This window comes from Acomys minous (genome assembly GCF_964271855.1).
Source record: "Acomys minous genome assembly, chromosome: 7".
Classification (NCBI taxonomy): Eukaryota; Metazoa; Chordata; class Mammalia; order Rodentia; family Muridae; genus Acomys; species Acomys minous.
In genome coordinates this window covers 824,787-843,743 of record NC_140488.1, presented here as the reverse complement: position 1 = coordinate 843,743, position 18,957 = coordinate 824,787, and the positions used below count along the sequence as shown (strand labels likewise).

At 39.1% G+C, this 18,957-nt stretch overlaps 1 protein-coding gene and 1 pseudogene across 2 annotated transcripts; one reads left to right on the top strand and one right to left on the bottom strand.

The window, feature by feature from the left end:
• Positions 1-6,361: 6,361 nt before the first annotated feature.
• LOC311601896 (olfactory receptor 13H1-like) lies at positions 6,362-7,300 on the top strand (the record flags this gene model as incomplete). Its single annotated transcript, XM_084789653.1, has 1 exon — positions 6,362-7,300. The coding sequence occupies one exon, from the start codon at positions 6,362-6,364 to the stop codon at positions 7,298-7,300; it is 939 nt and encodes a 312-aa protein (XP_084645779.1).
• Positions 7,301-14,694: 7,394 nt separating this feature from the next.
• On the bottom strand, positions 14,695-16,728 carry LOC311602618 (nucleolin-like; annotated as a pseudogene). Its single transcript has one exon. The product of its transcript is annotated as a nucleolin-like (transcript).
• Between the last annotated feature and the right edge of the window lie 2,229 nt (positions 16,729-18,957).

Here is an 18,957-nt window from a genome sequence, read left to right as displayed (position 1 = left end):
CCCAGCAAAACTTTCAATCACCATGAATGGAGAAAATATGACATTCAACAATAAAGTCCAACTTAAGCAATATCTATCTATATATCAAGCCTTACAGAAGATACTAGAAGGAAAATTCCAACCCAAGGAGGTTAAATATACACATGAAAACACGGGAAATGAATAATCTCACATAAGCAAAACCAAATGAAGAGAAGCATTTTGTACATGTGTGCACACGCGCAAACACACACACACACCATCACCACCACCACCACCACCACCAACAACAACAACATAGTAACGGGAATTAACAGTCATTGTACACTGATATCCTTCATTATCAATGGCCTCAATTCCCCAATAAAAAGACACAGATTAGCAGAATGGCTATGAAAATCGAACCAAATCTTTTACCACATAAAAGAAGCAACCTCAACATCAAGTATAAACATTACCTCAGGGTAAAGAGTTGGAAAAGAGTATTCTAAGCCAATACACCTAAGAAGCAATCTAGTGTAGTCATTTTAATATCTAATAAAGTAGACTTCAAACCACAATTAATGAAGAGATGAGGAAGGATAGTACACATTCATCATGGATGGGAAAAATCCACTAAGATGATATTTCAATTCTTAACATCTATGCACCACACAAAATGGGTACCCAAGTTTATAAATAAATAATAAAAACTACTACAGCTTTATCACACATTGACCCTCACACACTGATAGTTGAAGACTTCAGTCTCCTTGCCCACCAATGGACCAGTTATGCAAACAAAAATTAAACAGAGAAACGCTGGAGCTAAGTGATGTTATAAACCAGATGAACCTACCAGATATCTACAGAACATTTCATCCAAACACAAAAGAATATATCTTCTTCTCAGCACCTCACAGAACCATCTCCAAAATTGATCACATACTCAGTCAGAAAGAAAGTCTCAATGGATACAAGAAAACTGAAATAACCCCTGTTATTAGCTGTGAGGGCTACAGTGAAACAGTATCTGGCAAATATCCAACTATAGTAAAACGATGGATCCTGTCAGCCAAAGAACTACAAGGTCATACAGCAAGCTCAAAGCCTAGCACATGGGATTTCTGCACTTGGAATCTGTGCTGGCTAGTCTTATGTTGATTTGACACACAAACTAGAGGTATCTGAAAAAAGGGAACCTTAATTGAACACCTAAGAAGAGTAGAATGCAGAAAAAAATCAAACTACTGGGTGAAATCAATAAAATAGAAACAAAGAGAACAATATAACAAATCAATGAAACAAAAAGTTGGTTCTTTGAAAAAAAATCAACTTCTGCATATAGAAACTCCTGAATTTACTCCTGGTAACTCTTAATTAACTATTTATATATTATAATATATTTAATTATTTATAGAACTGAAACAGGGGTGATATTGATGCCGGTGGGATGCTTTAAATAACTCCTAATATTAGAAATCAAAGGGTCAAAGATGAGTGCTGACTCAAGCCTAGGTGATGCAGAACTACACTTCTAACCATTTCAGAGAAGTGTTTGAACATTACATTAAGGGGAAAGCTGCTCCAGTAGAATAAACAAATACATTTGGAAGTACAGGGAAACGTGTGTTCTACCAAACAATGGTTAATGATCAGAGACCTAAATTAATAATACAAATGAATGGTGTTGAATTACAAGGTCTGGTAGATACTGATGTGGACATCACAATTATTTCAAACAAGTATTGGAATCCATTTTGGCCACTTCAGAAGGTTTATACAGAAATTATAGGGATTGGTAAATTATCTCAAATACAACAAAGCATATGGTGCTTTAAGTGTGTGGGACCAGAAGGGCAGACAGGGAAGCTGAGACCCTATGTGGCTCACATACCCGTAAATCTATGGGGAAGGGATCTCTTACAAGAGTAGGGTACTCAGATTAATATTCCTGCAATTACAGATATAAACAACGATGAAGCTAGGGGTGAAATGGCGCAGGCTTCTGGGGAAGATATTAAAATGAGTAATCAGGAGCAAACGCAAGTTATGCACATTGTCCAAACTTAGAACTTTTCAGGTATTGAGTTTCCAAATTTATAAGAGGGGCTGCTACTGATGTACCAACAGTCTTGCCCCTAAAATGGATTTCAAACAGCCCTGTGTGGCAAGAGCAGTGGCTCTTAACAAAAGAAAAATGGCAGGTGCTTCACTATTCAGTACAAGAGCAGCTGGAGTCTCAGCACATAGAAGAGTCTACTAGCCCTTGGAATTCCCCTGTGTTTGTGGTTAAAAAAAAAAAGAAGTCAGGCAGCTGGAGAATGATAACAGATTTGAGAGCAGTAAATAAGGTAATCCAACCAATGGGTCATTTACAGCCTGGGATTCCTTTGCCTTCCTTGTTAGTAATTGATTTTAAAAATTGTTTTGTGTGTGTGTGTGATACCTTTGCATGAGAATAGAGAAAGGTTTTCTTCTCAGTACCTACACTGAACAGTTGTGGTCCAATGAAGAGATACCATTGGAAGGTACTCCCACAGGGAATGTTGAATAGCCCCACTTTATACCAAAATTTCGTGCAATGACCATTAGAAATAATTCATAGGCAGTTTCCTCAATCTTTCATTTACCATTACATGGATAATATTCTATTGGCTGATTCTGATTCAGGGACTTTAGAAAAGATGTTTAAAGAAGTACAAAGAATTCTGCCATGCTGGAGATTACAGATTGCTGTAGAAAAATACAAAGAGGAGATTCAATTACCTATTTAGGCTATAAGATAACTGAACAAAAAAATAGACCCCGAAAGGTACATATCTGTAGAAATCAGTTGCAAACACTAAATGACTTTCAAAACCTAATGGGAGACATTAACTGGTTAAGGCCTGCAATTGGACCGGCTACCTTTGAGTTAAGTAACTTAGTTCAAACATTACAAGGGGATTCACATTAAACAGTCCAAGGTGTCTAACAGCTGAAGCAGAAAAGGAGTTAATTTTGGTAGAGCAAAGACTTCAAAAGGCATATGTGGATAGAATTGATCCTGAACTTGGTTGTATTCAGGTTATTTTGCCTTCAAAACATTCTCCTACTGAGCTCCTTATGCAAAGGGAAGATAGAATTATGGAATGGGTTTTCCTAGCAAATAAAGTAAGAAGTTGAAAATGTACATCCAAAAAATTTCTGAATTGATTACAAAAGGAAGAATAAGATTGCGTCAACTGTCAGGGACAGACTCAGGGGAAATTGTAGTGCCTCTTACTAATGCTGAGGTTATATCATTATGAATAATGAACAAAGACTGGCAAAGGGCTTGTAGTAACTATTTGGGACAAATTAATAACAAATACCTGAAAAGCAAATGTATACAATTTATAAAAAGAACTAATTGGATCCTTCCAAGTATTGTAAAAAGACACTGATACCAGGGGCACTCACCTTCTATATGGATGCAAATAAGATGGGTATGGCTGGTTATAAATCTGATAAAATGATTAAGGTGATCAAAAGCCCATTTACCTCCATTCAAAAATCAGAATTATATGCAATCCTTATGGTACTGTTAGATTTCTCTGAATCTCTTAATATAATCACTGATGTCAGGTTATAAGTGAGGTATTCTCAGTTAATAAGTTCATAATAGAAATAATTGTTAAGAAAATTGAGCCTATAATCAACAAAATAGACAAGCCCTTAGCTTAATTGCATATTGGAAAGTCATGCCACAGTTTAAGTCATAAGACTGGGAAGTCTTTCTTCTTAAAGTGAGTCTAGCTGGATATTTGCCAGATATTGTTCATCAGTTGTACCAAGACAACTGCATTTTCATATTACGTAACCTGGTTTCACTGTATCCCTGACTTTTAGGCAATGAGGCTGACAAGTGGGAGGGATATAGGGTAACTTGAATTCAGATTATTTTCTCTCCATATCTCAGGCATCTGAGGTTTTTAGCAAGCTTGTATCTAGAGAGAGATGTCCCTTGTGCCTGTCCCAGGTGGACCTCAAGATCTTGGCATCAACTCATTGGGAAATGTTAATAGTTATGGAAAGAGTGAAATTTAGCCTATGCCCACGGGGAAGAAGAAATCCTCATCTGTATCTCCACGTTCATTTTCTACTACACTGCCTTCAGAGAGACAGCAGTTCTCTTCCAGAGAACTGAAAGTCCATACTTTAGGCAAGTGAAGACCTTACAGCTATCTAAAACATTGTTGAATTTTGGAAATCATGCTACGATTTGACAAGGAAAGGGTTACACACAGCTCTGTGTGAGGTTGGAGATGACAACAAAAAATGAGCACTTTCCAAAATGAGTGATGGGTTCTGGCCTGGAGACTATGGCAGCAACCTTTTCATCAGGAGTCACCATGCAGCATCCCTGCCAAGGATCTTTGATAGATTGGATGGTCTTAGTGCTGATTAAAGGCAGCTGTGCACACTACTGATAGTCAACAAGCCCTTTCTCAGGAATACTTATACAGAGGTAGTCGTAAACTATGAGTATTTGCAGTAAGCAAGAAATTTTATCTTTGCAACTAAACTTAAATTCAAATAATAGCTTTCAATACTTATGTGTGAACAGTTTTCCAAATTTCTTTAGAGGGCGAGATAAAGATATTTGAAGTCTACTGTCCTAGCGGCAGAAGCTTTGGCATGTCTTTGAGGATATATCCCATACTAGCCTCAGTCCTCTCGTTTGTCAGTTCTGTGATATGGAGCACTGCAAATGGATATGACAATTACTTCCTGGAATATTTTACAGGAAAATCACCTTCTCTTCTCTACATCTACTGTGCACACCTGTTTTGTTCAGTCCATTTTCTAAGTCCTGCAGAAGAAATGGACACTTTTTCAGGATCTATCACTACTCAGAGCATTCAAGCCACAAGATGAGAAAGCAGTTGGAAAAATGTGAGGAATCATATGACAGAGATTTGACTCATCAGCCGTGAGGTGGCAAGGAGGACCCCTTTTCTTGACAAAGCTGTTCAAAGGTCTTGGAACACAGATAAAGTGAGGAGCAGGTTCGTTTCTCTAGAACTGGGGTAAGTACTTTTCTCACTCATTCTTATCTCAAAACCCTACAATTATTAGGCATATGAAAAGTTGTCTACATCTGTTTATTCTGTCATTGTTGCTTCAGATAAAAGCTGAAAATGATCAAAATCTCACATCTCATCATTTTAATGCAATGAAGATCAGCCTATGTTTTGTCAGGCAGAAAGAATATTTGGGACAAAATTCAAATTGGAAGAGGGGTTATATGTGCTACAGGCTTCAGAGCTGGAAGGACAGGGCTGGAAACCCAAGTTTTTTGTGTCCCAGAGGATTGCATCACAAGCTGTAGATGCCACAGATAGAATTACAGCATTTGGTGTTTGCTCTGCTGGGTTTGGCCTTGCTTTGACCCAATCTTTCCTTGCTATGCTGTATTCCCTTTGGGGATGAAAATATGTATGCTGTGTCTTTCTATGTTAAAATTGTAGAACTTTTATGGGTTTACAGTTAAGTTGAATCTCAGAAAAGACTAGACTCTGAACAGTGACAGGGCTGTTAAAGACTACGGAGACTTTGAATGTATTTTGTATTATGAGATAGCCATGAACCGATGAGGGAGGACAAGGGGAGGAAGGATATGCCTCACTGGCTGTGTGTTTGAGTGCAGCATTAATAAGGGGTAAAACTGTGGTGGTTGGTATTAAGTGTGAATTTGATAAGATTTAGAATCACCACAAAAACACTCTTGTCACGTATTTTGTCACAGCAATGAGAAATGTAGCTCATAGAGCTACTCTCTTATTTTTGCATCTCCTTTTTAAAAATAAAATATTTCAGCACATTTAAAAAACTCAAATTGAGGTTTTCCCAGCCTGTCATTGCCATCCACTTTCCAATATAATAGCACCCTGAAGGGAGAAGAGGCATCCAGAATGCCAGGCCTTCAATGGGTCTTACCCCTACATAGCCCCACCTGCCGATCTTCCATTTTCCCCCCATTTGTCTCTTCTCTATCCTGTGCTGCCATAGTATCAGTTTTGGTGCCTGAGTAACTGAATCACTTAGTTTCCATTTGTGCTCAGGCTTCATTCAGCTGAAGTGGAAGCTCATGGGGAGCTTGTTGTCCGGAAGGCACAATGGGTCATCTGGGGTTTCTTCCTTAAATACTTGTCTTTGCACAAGTCTAAAAATCTTGATCATTTTCACTAGAGGACTGTCTTTTTATTTTTCTACCAAGGATGTAGTAGAAACTGTCAGTTTAGTGGCTTAAAACCTTAGAGATAAACTTGTGTCAGTGGTTGCTGTGCTTTAACCAACATGGTAATATAATGAATGTACTGACAAAGAGCTTATTCTTCTGTTTTCTGTCCCCTTCCTGTAGCTGTGGATAAAGGAAATGAATTATCAGGAAATCGGAAACCATACCAAAGTGACTGAATTCATTCTTGTGGGACTGTCTAGACACCCCACATCCCAGAGTGTTGTCTTCTGGACACTGATGTTTCTCTATATAGTCACTTTGGCAGGAAACAGTTTAATTATTTTCCTAGTAGGAGGCAACTCTCAACTGCACACTCCAATGTATTTCTTTCTTGGTAACTTGTCTTTACTGGATCTTCTGTTTTCCACCAGTGCTGTACCCCTAATCATGGTGAATTCATTGTACAACTTCTCCACTATCTCCTACAGCTCCTGTTTTACCCAGCTCGCTATCAGAGCCTTCTTGGCACTAGCTGAATGTTTTCTGCTTGCCATTATGGCTTATGATAGACTTGTGGCTATTTCAAATCCACTCAGGTATAACTTGGTCATGTCTTCTCGAGTATGTATTTTTATGGCTTTGGTTGCCTGGATGACAGCCCTCCTTCTCACTGTTCTGCCCATTCTACTCTTTCCAATCAGTTTCTGTGGGCATAATGCAGTCAATCACTTCTCCTGTGAGGTTCAAGCTATCTTCAAATTGCTCTGTTCTAATACTATTTCTTTAGAGATTATGATGATCGCTTGTGCTGTCATTTCAATGCCAGTACCTTTAACTTTCATTCTTATCTCTTATCTTTGTATCCTCAGGGCTGTTTTAAGAATCCGCCCAACTGAGGCCAGGCTTAAAGCCTTTTCTACCTGTGGTTCTCACTTGATTGTGGTTACTATCTACTTTGGGTCGCTAATATATATTTATGTGAGACCACAGAGCAAAATATCCCACAATGGAGACAAAATTATCTCAATATTTTATGCAGCAGTGACCCCCATGCTAAACCCACTCATCTATACCCTAAGAAATAAGGATGTGAAAGCTGCTCTCAGGAGGGTGACTTGTAGGGTCAAGTCCTAATGCCTCGAGTACACAACAGCATGCTGGATGATGTTTTAGTTTTCCTGGTAACTTCACATCTGTGATTGTCACTTAAAAATGGGGAAAGACTTGGAAAGCTTTTGAATAATTGAAGTCCACACAGAAAAACAAAAATTTTATGAAAGACATATAGAACTGCTTCGTGCTGCAAGCATCTTAAGCAAAAATTAAAATGCAGAGTTCACATGAGCATCAAAGTTTGCAAGTTCATGACAAAAAATGATCAATGGTCTTTATATATAAACCTCATAGAATTAAGATGGGCAATAAACACTCTAGTTGGAAAATGACCAAAGGGAAAAAACACTCCATTCTGTAAAAAAGAAATAAACATTTACAGTTAAGGAATAATATATGATACTTTTACTTATATTAACAAAATGAAAACATTTAGTGTTGATGAGGGTTTAAGGAAATACCATTAAAGGTAGAATATAAATTTGAACAGCTTTTAGAGGAATAATTTCAGTAACAACGAAAACCAAACATTTAGGTGACCCATTTGTTTGGGATATGATCCCCAGATGGCAAAGGTCTTCTGAATTGGCTGCTTAGAGAGCACTGTGGCATACTTGCAAGCCTGGTAGTTCTAAAGAATATAGAACATGGAGCAAGCTGGCACTCACCATGCCACTGGATCCTTCTCAATCTAGGAGACTCTTGGGAAAAGGATATTTCTCACAAAAGTGAATTCTAGCACCTCTGCTATTTTAGTAAGGAAGGTCCAGGGAGCAAAATGAATTTCCCTGCTCTCTTATAGTGGAGAGTATCATGAAGCTTCTTCACAGCTATGAGCTTTAGTCATTAATTCCAGGAAAATAAGGGTAAAACTATTTGGTATCTCACATCATCATGCCACGTAGATGAATCTACAGCACAAAAGTGCCTGCATATGTATGTAGCACGTATGTGAAAAGTACTTGTTAAAGCACTCTTTATACTTGTGAACATTTTTGAATAAAGGCCCTAAGTGCCCTTTAGAGAAACAGTATGCCTATTCTATAGAATATCACATAGCCATGGATTGCCATATACATGAGTCTCTTATTCTGGGACAAGAAGGTAACGTGGATATTCAAGATATTCTTTTATAATTATGGCAGAGATATGATGCCTCTTAGGGCTGGGGATGAAATTAGCATGTTGTTACTTTGCCCTACATTGTGGTACTCATATGATTAAGTCAATGTCAGTAGAATAAGCAGAGAACTTAGACCCCTGTTCAGATGTAGCCGATGAACAGCTCATTCTCCATGTGGTGACAGGGGAGGAGCTGGGAGTGCCTCTGACATGAACTTTGGGGCCCACCATTTGATCACTTCCCCTTAGTGGGGAGGCCTTGTGGACATTGCATGCATGTGGTACACAGATACACTGGCAGACAAAAAAAAACACATAAAATTTTTTTTAATTAAAAGAAAAAATGTACAGACATATACACATACCCCACCCGCTCCAAGAACAAATAAAAAGATCAGTCACAACCTAGAAGAAATATTTTTTATAAATAAAATTGATCAAACATTACTAGCAATATTCTAGAATATAAAGAATTCTCATCTTCCAAAATGCCCCATTGCACAATGTACTTTTTTTGTCAGTTGACACAGATTAGAGTCATTTGGGAAGAGGGAAGCTCAACTAAGAAAATGGCCCAATCAGATTGACCTGTGGACAGGCCTGTGCTGGATTTTCTTAATTAGTGATTCATGTGGGAATGCCAGATAACTGTGGGTTGGTGGTCCTGGGTGCTATAAAAAGGCAAGCTGAGCAAGCCATGAAGACCATTCCAGTAAGCAGTACCCCTCGATGGCACCTGCCATCAGTTCCTGCCTGCATGTTCCTACCTTGAGTTCCTGCCCTTACTTCCCTCAGTGATGGACTACAAGCTGTAAGCTAAAATAAAATGACCCCTTTTTATCTTCAAGCTGATTTCAGGCATGGTACTTTATCACAATAATGGTAACCCCCAAGACACTTAACAACCCCAAACATAATCCTATGACCTGGAAATAATGTTTTTATCCTGGGTTGCCATGCACCAGATAAGAAAGTAAGAGAGGAAAGACATAGAGTGACAGTTAAGGGTTTTTGTTTTGTTTCATTGAGACAAGGTATCACTATGTAGTTCTGGTTATCCTGGAATTCACTCTGTAGACCAGGCTGCCCTCGAACTCACAGAGATCTGCCTGCCTCTGCCTCCCAAGTGCTGGGATTAGAGGTGAGCACCACCACAATCTGCTTTGAGTGACAGCAATATCTACATAATCACACTGAAAGTTTTTCAGTTGTTGAAGAGCACTTTTAAAAGTTCTCATTTGGACTTGTATGAAAAAGAAACTTCAAGTCTGAAGAAAGAAATTAAAGAAGGTATCAGAAAATGGAAAGATCTCCCATGCTCATGGATCAAAAGGAGCAACACAGTAAAAATGGCCGTCTTACCAAAAGCAATCTGAATATTCAATGAAATTCCCATCAAAATACCTACATAATTCTTTACAGACCTTAAAATATCAAATCTCAACTTCTTGTGGAAAAAAAAAACTGGATAGCTAAAACAATCATGTACAATAAAAGATCCTCTAGAGGAATCTCCATCCCTGATCTCAAGCTGTCCTACAGAGCAACAGTAATAAAGACTGCATGGTACTGGCATAGAAATAGGCTGAGCTGGTTGTGGTGGTGGACACCTTTAACCTCAGCACTTGGGAGGCAGAGGCAGGTGGATCACTGTGAGCTCGAGGACAGCCTGGTCTACAAAGTGAGTCCAGGACAGCCAAGATAACACAGACAAACTCTGTCTCAAAAAACCAAAAAGAAAAAAGAAAAAAAAGAAATAGGCTGGTTGATCAGTGGAATCAAATCAAAGACCCAGAAACAAACCTACACACCTTATTGACACCTGATTTTTGACAAAGAAGTCAAATCTATACAATGGAAAAAAGATAGTATCTTCAACAAATGATGGTGGTCTAGCTGGATGTCTACATGTAGAAAATTGCAAATAGATACATATTTATCACCCTGTACAAAACTAAAGTGCAAGTGGATTAAAGACCTCAACATAAAACCAGAGACACTAAATCTGTCAGAAGAAAAAGTGGGGAAGAGCCTTGAACTCATTGGCACAGGAGACAACTTCCTGAACAGAACACCAACAGGCCAGGCTCTAAGATCAACAATTAATAAATGGGACCTCAGGAAATGGAAAAGCTTCTGTAAGGCAAGGAATACTGTCAACAGAACCATAACTCTAACCCTGACAGCCTACAGACTGGGAAAAGATCTTCACCAGAAGATTGTCAAGTGACTAAGAAACACTTAAAAAATTGTTCAACATCCTTAGTCATCAGGGAAATGCAAATCAAAATGACTCTGAGATTTCTTCTTACACCCATCAGAATGGCTAAGATGAAAATTTCAAGTTACAGCACATGCTGGCTAGAATATGGAGAAAGGGGAACACTCCTCCATTGTTGGTGGGAGTGCAAACTTGTACAACCACTTTGGAAATCTATCTGGTGCTTTCCCAAAAAATGGGAATAGTGCTACCTCAAGGCCCAGCTTTTCCACTCCTAGGCATACACACAAAGGATGCCCCACCATACAGCAAGGATATTTGCTCAACTATGTTCATAGCAGCTTTATTTGTTTTTTCTTTTTTATTATTTTACTTTTACATATACATTTATATTATTATACATATATACAATAGATTTCCTATAGCAAGAAGAACCATAACACAATCAGGAATTATATAAATGTTATGTTGTTAGTGTTTTGGCTATTTGTATTTGAAGCAGCCTTATTCATAAATAGCCAGAATCTGGAAACAACCTAGATGTCCCTCAACTGAAGAATGGATAAAGAGACTGTGGCACATTTACACAATGGAATACTACTCAGCTATTAATAACAAAGAAATCATGGAATTTTCAGACAAATGGATGGAGCTAGGAAAGATCATCCTGAGTGAGGTAACCCAGACACAGAAAGACACACATGTTATGTATTCACTTATAAGTGGATATTAGCCCAACAGCGAGGTCCTGTAAGAGATTCCACCCAATAGGGGATCAGGATAGATACTGGGACATGCAGCTGGACTCGGGGTGAAGAGCCGAAAATTGTATAGAAGAGCTGGGGAATGGAAAAACAGTAGGGGGTGTTGCCAGGAGCTCTACAAGGAGACTATCAAGGCTGGCAGTTCTGAACTCAATGGGCACCTACATAAACTGATGCACCAAGCAAGGACATTGCAAGCAGAAGACCTAGACACCTTGTTCAAATGTAACCAGTGGACAGCTCATTCTCCACAGGGGAAGGGGGAGCAGGGGACTGCCTCTAACAAGAGCTCTAATGCTCTTGATTTGTTCACTATCCCTTAGAGGAGAGGCCCTGTGGGAGCACAGAGGAAGGGAATGCAGACTATCCAGATGAGACCTGACAGGCTGTGGTCAGATGGTGGGGGAGGAGGTCTCCACCTGTCAGAGGTCTAGGGGAGGGAATAGAACAGAAAAGGAAGGGAGGGTGGGAACAAGAAGATAAGAGCGAGGGAATTACAATCTGGATGTAATGTGAATAAATTATAATAATAATAATAAAAATGTCTGCACCACCACTGTCCAGCAAGATATTTTATATTATTTTAAGCTATTGTGAAAGGTATTATTTCCTTGATTTCTTTCTCAGTCCATTTGTCATTTGTATTATGCACAATAACCCTTATAGGCATGAGTGCTATATCTCCAGATGTCATTAATACTGTTTAGCAACCTAAGAAACATGTGTGGTATACTATCCTGAATAAACAACATGCCTTGATTATCATTTTGGGGGGAGGGGCACATACCACATGGAATACGTGGAGATCGGAGGGCCGCCTGCAGGAATAGACCAGGTTCTCTCCTTCCATCTTGTGGGTTTCAGGGATCAAACTCAAGTCATCAAGCTTGGTGGCAAACTTTTGAGTCATCTTATCAGACCTTGAGTATTATTACTCTTTTCTTCCTTTTTATTTATTATTCTCTCATATATTACATCCTGGCTGCAGTTTCCCCTCCATCCCCTTCCTCCAGACTCTCTCCCCAACCTCCCATTTCCCATGGACTTCCCCCTTCATCTCCCCTCAGAAAAGAGCAGGCCTTCCAGGGACATCAACCAAATATGGAATAACAAGCTACAATAAAACCAGGCACATATTCTCACATCAAGGCTGAATGAGGCAGACCAGTAGGAGAAAAGGAGTCCCAAAGGCAGGCAAAAGAGTCAGAGACAATCTTCATAGTGGCAGTTAGGAATTCCACAATAATACCAAGCTATACAACAATAACATATATGGAGAGGACCTAGTCAGACCCCTATAGGCTCCCTGATCTCTTGTGAGCCCACTTAAGTCACAGTCAGTTGATTCTGTGAGCTGTGTTCTTGTCATATTCTTGATCTCTCTGGTTGCTCCAATTCTTCTTCCCCCTCCTCAACAGGACTTTCAAGCTCTGCCAAATATTTGGCTGTAAGACTCTGATCTCCTCCCATCATTTTCTGGATGAATTCTCTCTGGTCTCTTTGACAATGATTATGCTAGGCCCCAGTCCAGCACATCTTGCAGGCATGACAAACTGTAGGTCAAAGATTTTATGGCTGGGTTGGTGTCCAAATCCCTCCTCTTGAGGCCTTGTCTGGTTAGAGAGGATGGCTGGTTTAGGTTACATGGCCCCCATTACTAGGTGCCTTCACTAGTGTCATCCTCATAGATTCCACGGAGTTTCCATTTCACTAGGTCTCTACTTCACTCCTAAAATATCCCCAATTCAAGGCATCTCTCCCAGTATTCTCTCCCTCATGTCCTCACTTGACCCCTCTGTTCCCATTCCTGCCTGTTACAAGTTCACCTGTGAAATCTATTTCCTCTTCTGTGGAAGATCCTTGTATCCCCTCTTAATCCCTCCTTGTTCCTTAGCCTCTCTGAGTCTGTGAATTGTTGAACAATTGTCCTTTACTTAACAGCTAATATCCACTTACCAGTGAGTACATACCATGTTTGACTTTCTGGGTCTGGGTTACCTCACTCAGGATGGTCATTTCTAGTTCCATCCACTTACCTGCAAATTTCACGATGTCCTTGTTTTTAATAGCTGAGTAGTATTCCATAGTGTAAATGTACCACAGTTTCTTTATCCATTCTTTGATTGAGGGGCATCTAGGTTGTTTCCAGGGTCTGGCTTTTACGAATAAGGCTGCTATGCACATAGTTGAGCAAATGTCCTTGTTGTGTGGTGGAGCATCTTTTGGGTATATGCCCAGGAGTGGTATAGCTGGGTTTTGAGCTAGAACTATTCCCAAGTTTCTGAGAAAGCGCCAGATTGAGTTCCAAAGTGGTTGTACCAGTTTGCACTCCCACCAGCACTGGAAGAGTGTTCCCATTTCTCCACATCCACACTAGCATGTGCTGTCTCTTGAGTTTTGATCTTAGCCATCCTACAGATGTAAGATGGAGTCTCAGAGTCATTTTGATTTGTGTTTCTCTGATGACTAGGGATGTTGGGCATTTCTTTAAGTGTTTCTCAGCCATTTGATATTCCTCTGTTGAGAATTCTCTGTTTAATTCTGAGCCCCATTTCCCAATTGGGTTATTTGGTTTGTTGGTGTTTAATTTCTTGAGTTCTTTATATATTTTGGGTATTAATCCTTTATATATTCTGAATATTAGACCTTCGTCAGATGTAGGTTTGGGGAAAATCTTTCCCCAATCTCTAGACTGCTATTTTGTCCTAATGACAGTGTCCTTTACCTTGCAGACGCTTTTCAGTTTCATAAGGTTCCATTTATTAATGTTCATCTTTTTTGTTAGTCTGAATTTTAATAATTTTTTCAGAATTTAGGACTTTTAATCTGTCCTAAAGTTACTGAAGAAAAAAAAAGATAAACATTCCTTTGCAATCCCCAATGCAAAAGAAAGAAAGAAAGAAAAAGAAAAACACTTGGTAGGAAAAAATGGTTTTGTATACAGGTTAAAACAATATAAATTCAGTCATACAGATGAGGTTAGCTCTGTTACCTATCTTGAAAAAGTTACCTGTTCAGTGACAGAGCCTCCCAAGGACATCCCGAGACAGTACACAGCCATGTGGTCTATTTAGAATCCATATAAAGACAACATTTCAAGAGAGCTACATACACTTGATTTTAACTGGGTCCATATAAACCAACAGAACACCTCTTGAAATGTTATTTTTATTCGGATTCCAATAGACCACGTGACCTGTAATCTGCCTTGTAATGTGCTCAGAAGGCTCTGTCACTGAACAAGTAACTGAGTAAAAACCCCAGAGTCCTTACTTTAAAATGGAATGGAAGGACTGGAATGGGAGGAACTATTCGACCTTAATCTTCTTTCCTTGTTGCTTAACTTCTCCCCTTCCTCCTCCTCCTCTGCCACCTTGGAGGCCTCCTTATCCTCTGAAGCCTCCTCGGCCTCTGCCACCAAATCCTCCTCTGCCACCACCTCTGCCTCTGAAACCTCCTCTGCTTCCACCTCGATCACCGAAGCCACCTTCACCCTTAGGTTTGGCCCAGTCCAATATAACCTTGTTTCCATCATTTTCTCCATCCTCTATGGCCTCCTTGGCAGCTTTGGCAGCTTCCTCACTATAAAAAACAAATAGTTTAGAAGAATCAGTTTCCCTATAAGTGACTATTCTTGCACAAACAAAGCCCTCAAATGATTCTTTTAAGGTTTCTTCGGTGGTACCCTTAAACAGACCTTTGATAAACAGAGTTTTGAATGGCTGACTTCTTGCATTAGGTAATCCCCTCTGTCCTTGTAACTCTAGCCTGATTGTTCTGCTCTAAATTTTCATTTTATTACAGGAGTTCCAAGCTTCCTTAGCATCTTCAAATGAAGCAAATTCTATACATGCATATCCTTTAGATTTGCCATGTTGGTTCTGGGGCACTTTGATAAAAGTTGCTTTTTCAAATACTTCTTCTCTTGCACTGTAGGAAATGTTATTAAAAACCAAAGTTTTTGATTCACCAAAACCCTGACTGCTATTCTTTCCACCTCTCTCTTGCCTTTATCCTTTCTCTCAAGTATAGTAGAGTGAAACAGATCACCCATCAATTTCTGCCCCCTGCTTTTCTTTGAAGTTTTTCTCTGTATCAACTTCAGACTTAAATTCAATATAAGCAATTCCTTTACTTTTCCCGTCCTGGTTGTCCGATCTGATCTCTGTGGCATCTTCAAATACTTCTTTTGAATAATTCTCAGCAATGTTGAAAGACAGGCTTTTGGCTAAAAATGTTCTTGCAGCTCAAATGTTCTTACTATCTCTTAAATTTCGTTCTTGAACACTTTTAAACCAGTGAGCTTCAAGGCCGTTTCTAAGTCTTCAGCAGACTCAAAGCCCACATACCCAAATTTCTTATTTGTACCAGTTCTGACATCTACACCAGCAAGATCATTCTTATTAAAAAATTTACTGATGGAAACTTTTAATTCAGTAACAGACTTGCTTGGATTAAGGTTTCCAATAAGCAGATTGAAAGGTATAGTTGGTTCTAAGCCTTCTACTTTCTGTTTCTTGGCTTCAGGGGCTTCTTTCTCTTTGGTCATTTCCTTCTTCATTTTCCAGATGCTGCTTCCTCCCCTTCATCTTCATCTTCATCCTCCTCTTCTTCTTCATCCTCCTCCTCGGCAACATTCTTGGCTTTCACAGGAACTTTTGCAGGAGCTTTCTTTCCTTTGGCTGGTATGATCTCCATAACTCTTCTTCTTCTGAGTCATCTTCCTCTTCATCATCTTTTTCCTCATCCTCGTCCTCTGAGGCAGGAGCAGTAATAGCTGGTGCTTTTGCTGGTTTCCCTCCTTTTACTACTGGTAGCTCAAATTGATCCTCTTTCTCACCATCTTTATCTTCATCACTGTCATCATCATCTTCATCTTCATCCTCATCATTGTCTTCCCTTTTGTCATTCTTACCATTCTTAGACCCCTTGCTGGAGTGACAGCCCCCTTCTTACCAGGGTTGCTACCAATGTTTTTGCGTGTGGCTCCCTTCTTACCTGGTGTCGCAACTACTTTAGCTGGTGTAACTGCCTTCTTAGCTGGTGTGGTGGCTGCTGCCTTTTTGCCTGGGGTAGCAGCTACTCTCTTAGCTGGTGTGGGAACTGCAACCTTTTTGTTTGTGAAGCAACCACTTTCTTCGCTGGAGTTGCTGAAGACTTCTTGCCTTTTTTCTAAGGAATGACAACCTCTTCTCCACTGCTATAATCATCTTCATATTCTGACATTTCTTCATCTTCACTATCTTCCATTTCCTTTGGGGGAGGAGCCATTTTCTTGGACTCACCGTGGATTTTGCTGGCCTTTGCAAGCTTCACCATGATGGTGGATTATGACAACAGCATGTGTGAATAGAAAATAGCTCAGAAGAGCCTAGGGGATACCACGAGAAGTTGACAGCAGTAGGATGCACTGAAGTCTCTGGAACACGTACAACTGCCTGCCAGCTACAGCTAGTGTCTCTTTAATAATAAATTTTATTTTTTTCCAGGAGAATTATACCAGTTGGCAAAACATAGAACATCTGAAATCATTCTTAAACAAACAATCTAGTATCACAGTGGGGAGTTTTTAATCATGTATGAAGAATTTTTTTAAAACTATGTGAATACTGTCAGCATTTTAAACACCAGGCTGAATGTCATATTATATTTGTTCAATGCTACAGGTTACATAAATGTCATTCACAAATAACATTGGGGTTTTTTTTATTTTTACTTTTACATATACATTTATATTATTACACACTCATATATATAATAAACTACACATAGCAAGAAGAACCAACCACAAAACAATTAGGAATTATAAATGTAACATTCATAGTGTTTTGCCTATTTGCATTTAGAAACCTTGAAGAAACATCTTTTTACAATTCTGAAGGTATATCAGTATCTCATATCTTGTCTCTATCAACTTAAAACATCTATCTAGACCTAAATACATCTTACCCCCTAAACAACTAAGCTTAGTTGTAAGACTAAACTATCTGGTCTTCAGCCTCATCAGAGACTTGAGAAGGAATAAAACTTAATTACCTGAGTAAACCAGAAGTGTATGTTAGCAGCTTCCAAAATGAAAAACTGACAGTTTGCTGCCTGAACAGTCACTCAAAATTCTCTATAACATTGGAGCATTATCCTCAGCCTTCTACCCCAATATATCAGACAGACATATTTGTGAGGCAGGAATTATTGAGGACTTGCTTACCCTGTCTTGGCAGAGTTTGGCCGTTGACTCTGCCTGCATCCAAACTTGCCCATTTTTAGGCAGAATTCTGTCTGTGGCAGGAACAAGGTCATTTTGCCCTGTGGCTTGTTTGCCACATTTGAAGCCATCTCCATAAGGAGGTTCTTTGATGCTCGCCATGCTCTTTGAGGTAGGCTGGGTGTTGCCAGGAGTTAACCTGTCTTATTGTCAATGAATCTTTAAAATAATAAAAACATCATTAAATGCTATATTCTGTAGGTCTCCGAGGCTTTTGAAGACATTATCTAACTATTTTACCTTATCTATCTATAGAATCATATCTATCTGTTACACCTAGGATGTATACTCTTGTGATAAAAACTAGACTAGTAATTGACATGACCATGATTTGATCAACTAACAATTAGCTTGTATTACTTAATTATCCTAAATAGCCTGCAGTACCATTTTCAAGGTATTAGAAGTAAACCTTGTATTATAATTGAGTTGTATGGGTACACTACCTAATATTAGAGTAGAAATATATTTAATGTCTGTGAAGAATAAACTTGAATTTGAATTCTATAACAATGTATCAAAATTAAACTTATTTTGCATCAATATACAAAATTCTATACCAATGAATTAAAAATAACCTTGTTTGTAACAGTTAAGGCCCTAAGTTGAGGAGTAGATTCAATAATCAATTTTTTGTCCTGCCATCCCTATATATTCCTATATTCCCGTTCTTTCTTTTCAACCCCTATCTCCATACCTAAGAAGGAAAGATAAAAGAAAAGAGAGACATCCCTGAGTCCAATCTCATTTTTTCTCTGAATAACCAATAATAACTTATAACCAACTCACAATGAAAAAAAAATATATATATATCCCAAGAGAACAACCAGAGCCCTACCCAACCCCTCTCAAGGGAAATGGGGCATTGTTCTCACTTGAAAGCTTCTTCGGCTGATTTGGGATGAATAATACCTTTGTAGGAGCCCAAATAAAATTGGGGGAAATTGATAAACAAACTAGGAATAGCATTTGTGGCCCAGTTTCTAAATGCTGGGAAATTCCTGTGTGGGACAGTCTGAAATGCTGGACCAATTGGGATCATAAGCTTTCTTCAAAGCTGTCCTGTTCTGATGAGGTGCAGCAACTGAAGTGCTTCAGGCTAGAACATGAAGGATGCAGGATGTCAGCATCTAGCATGCTGAGAGGAATGAATCCTGTCAGGCAGCATCTGGTTCTTTTGTTCTGAAAATATAATTTCTCAGAACCATTATACAATTCTGACATTATAAAAGCATGAGGTGTTCAGGATGCACAGAGCACTTAAGGCTGGTTCTCTGTTCTTTGTATGGGCAGGAGAAAGACATCT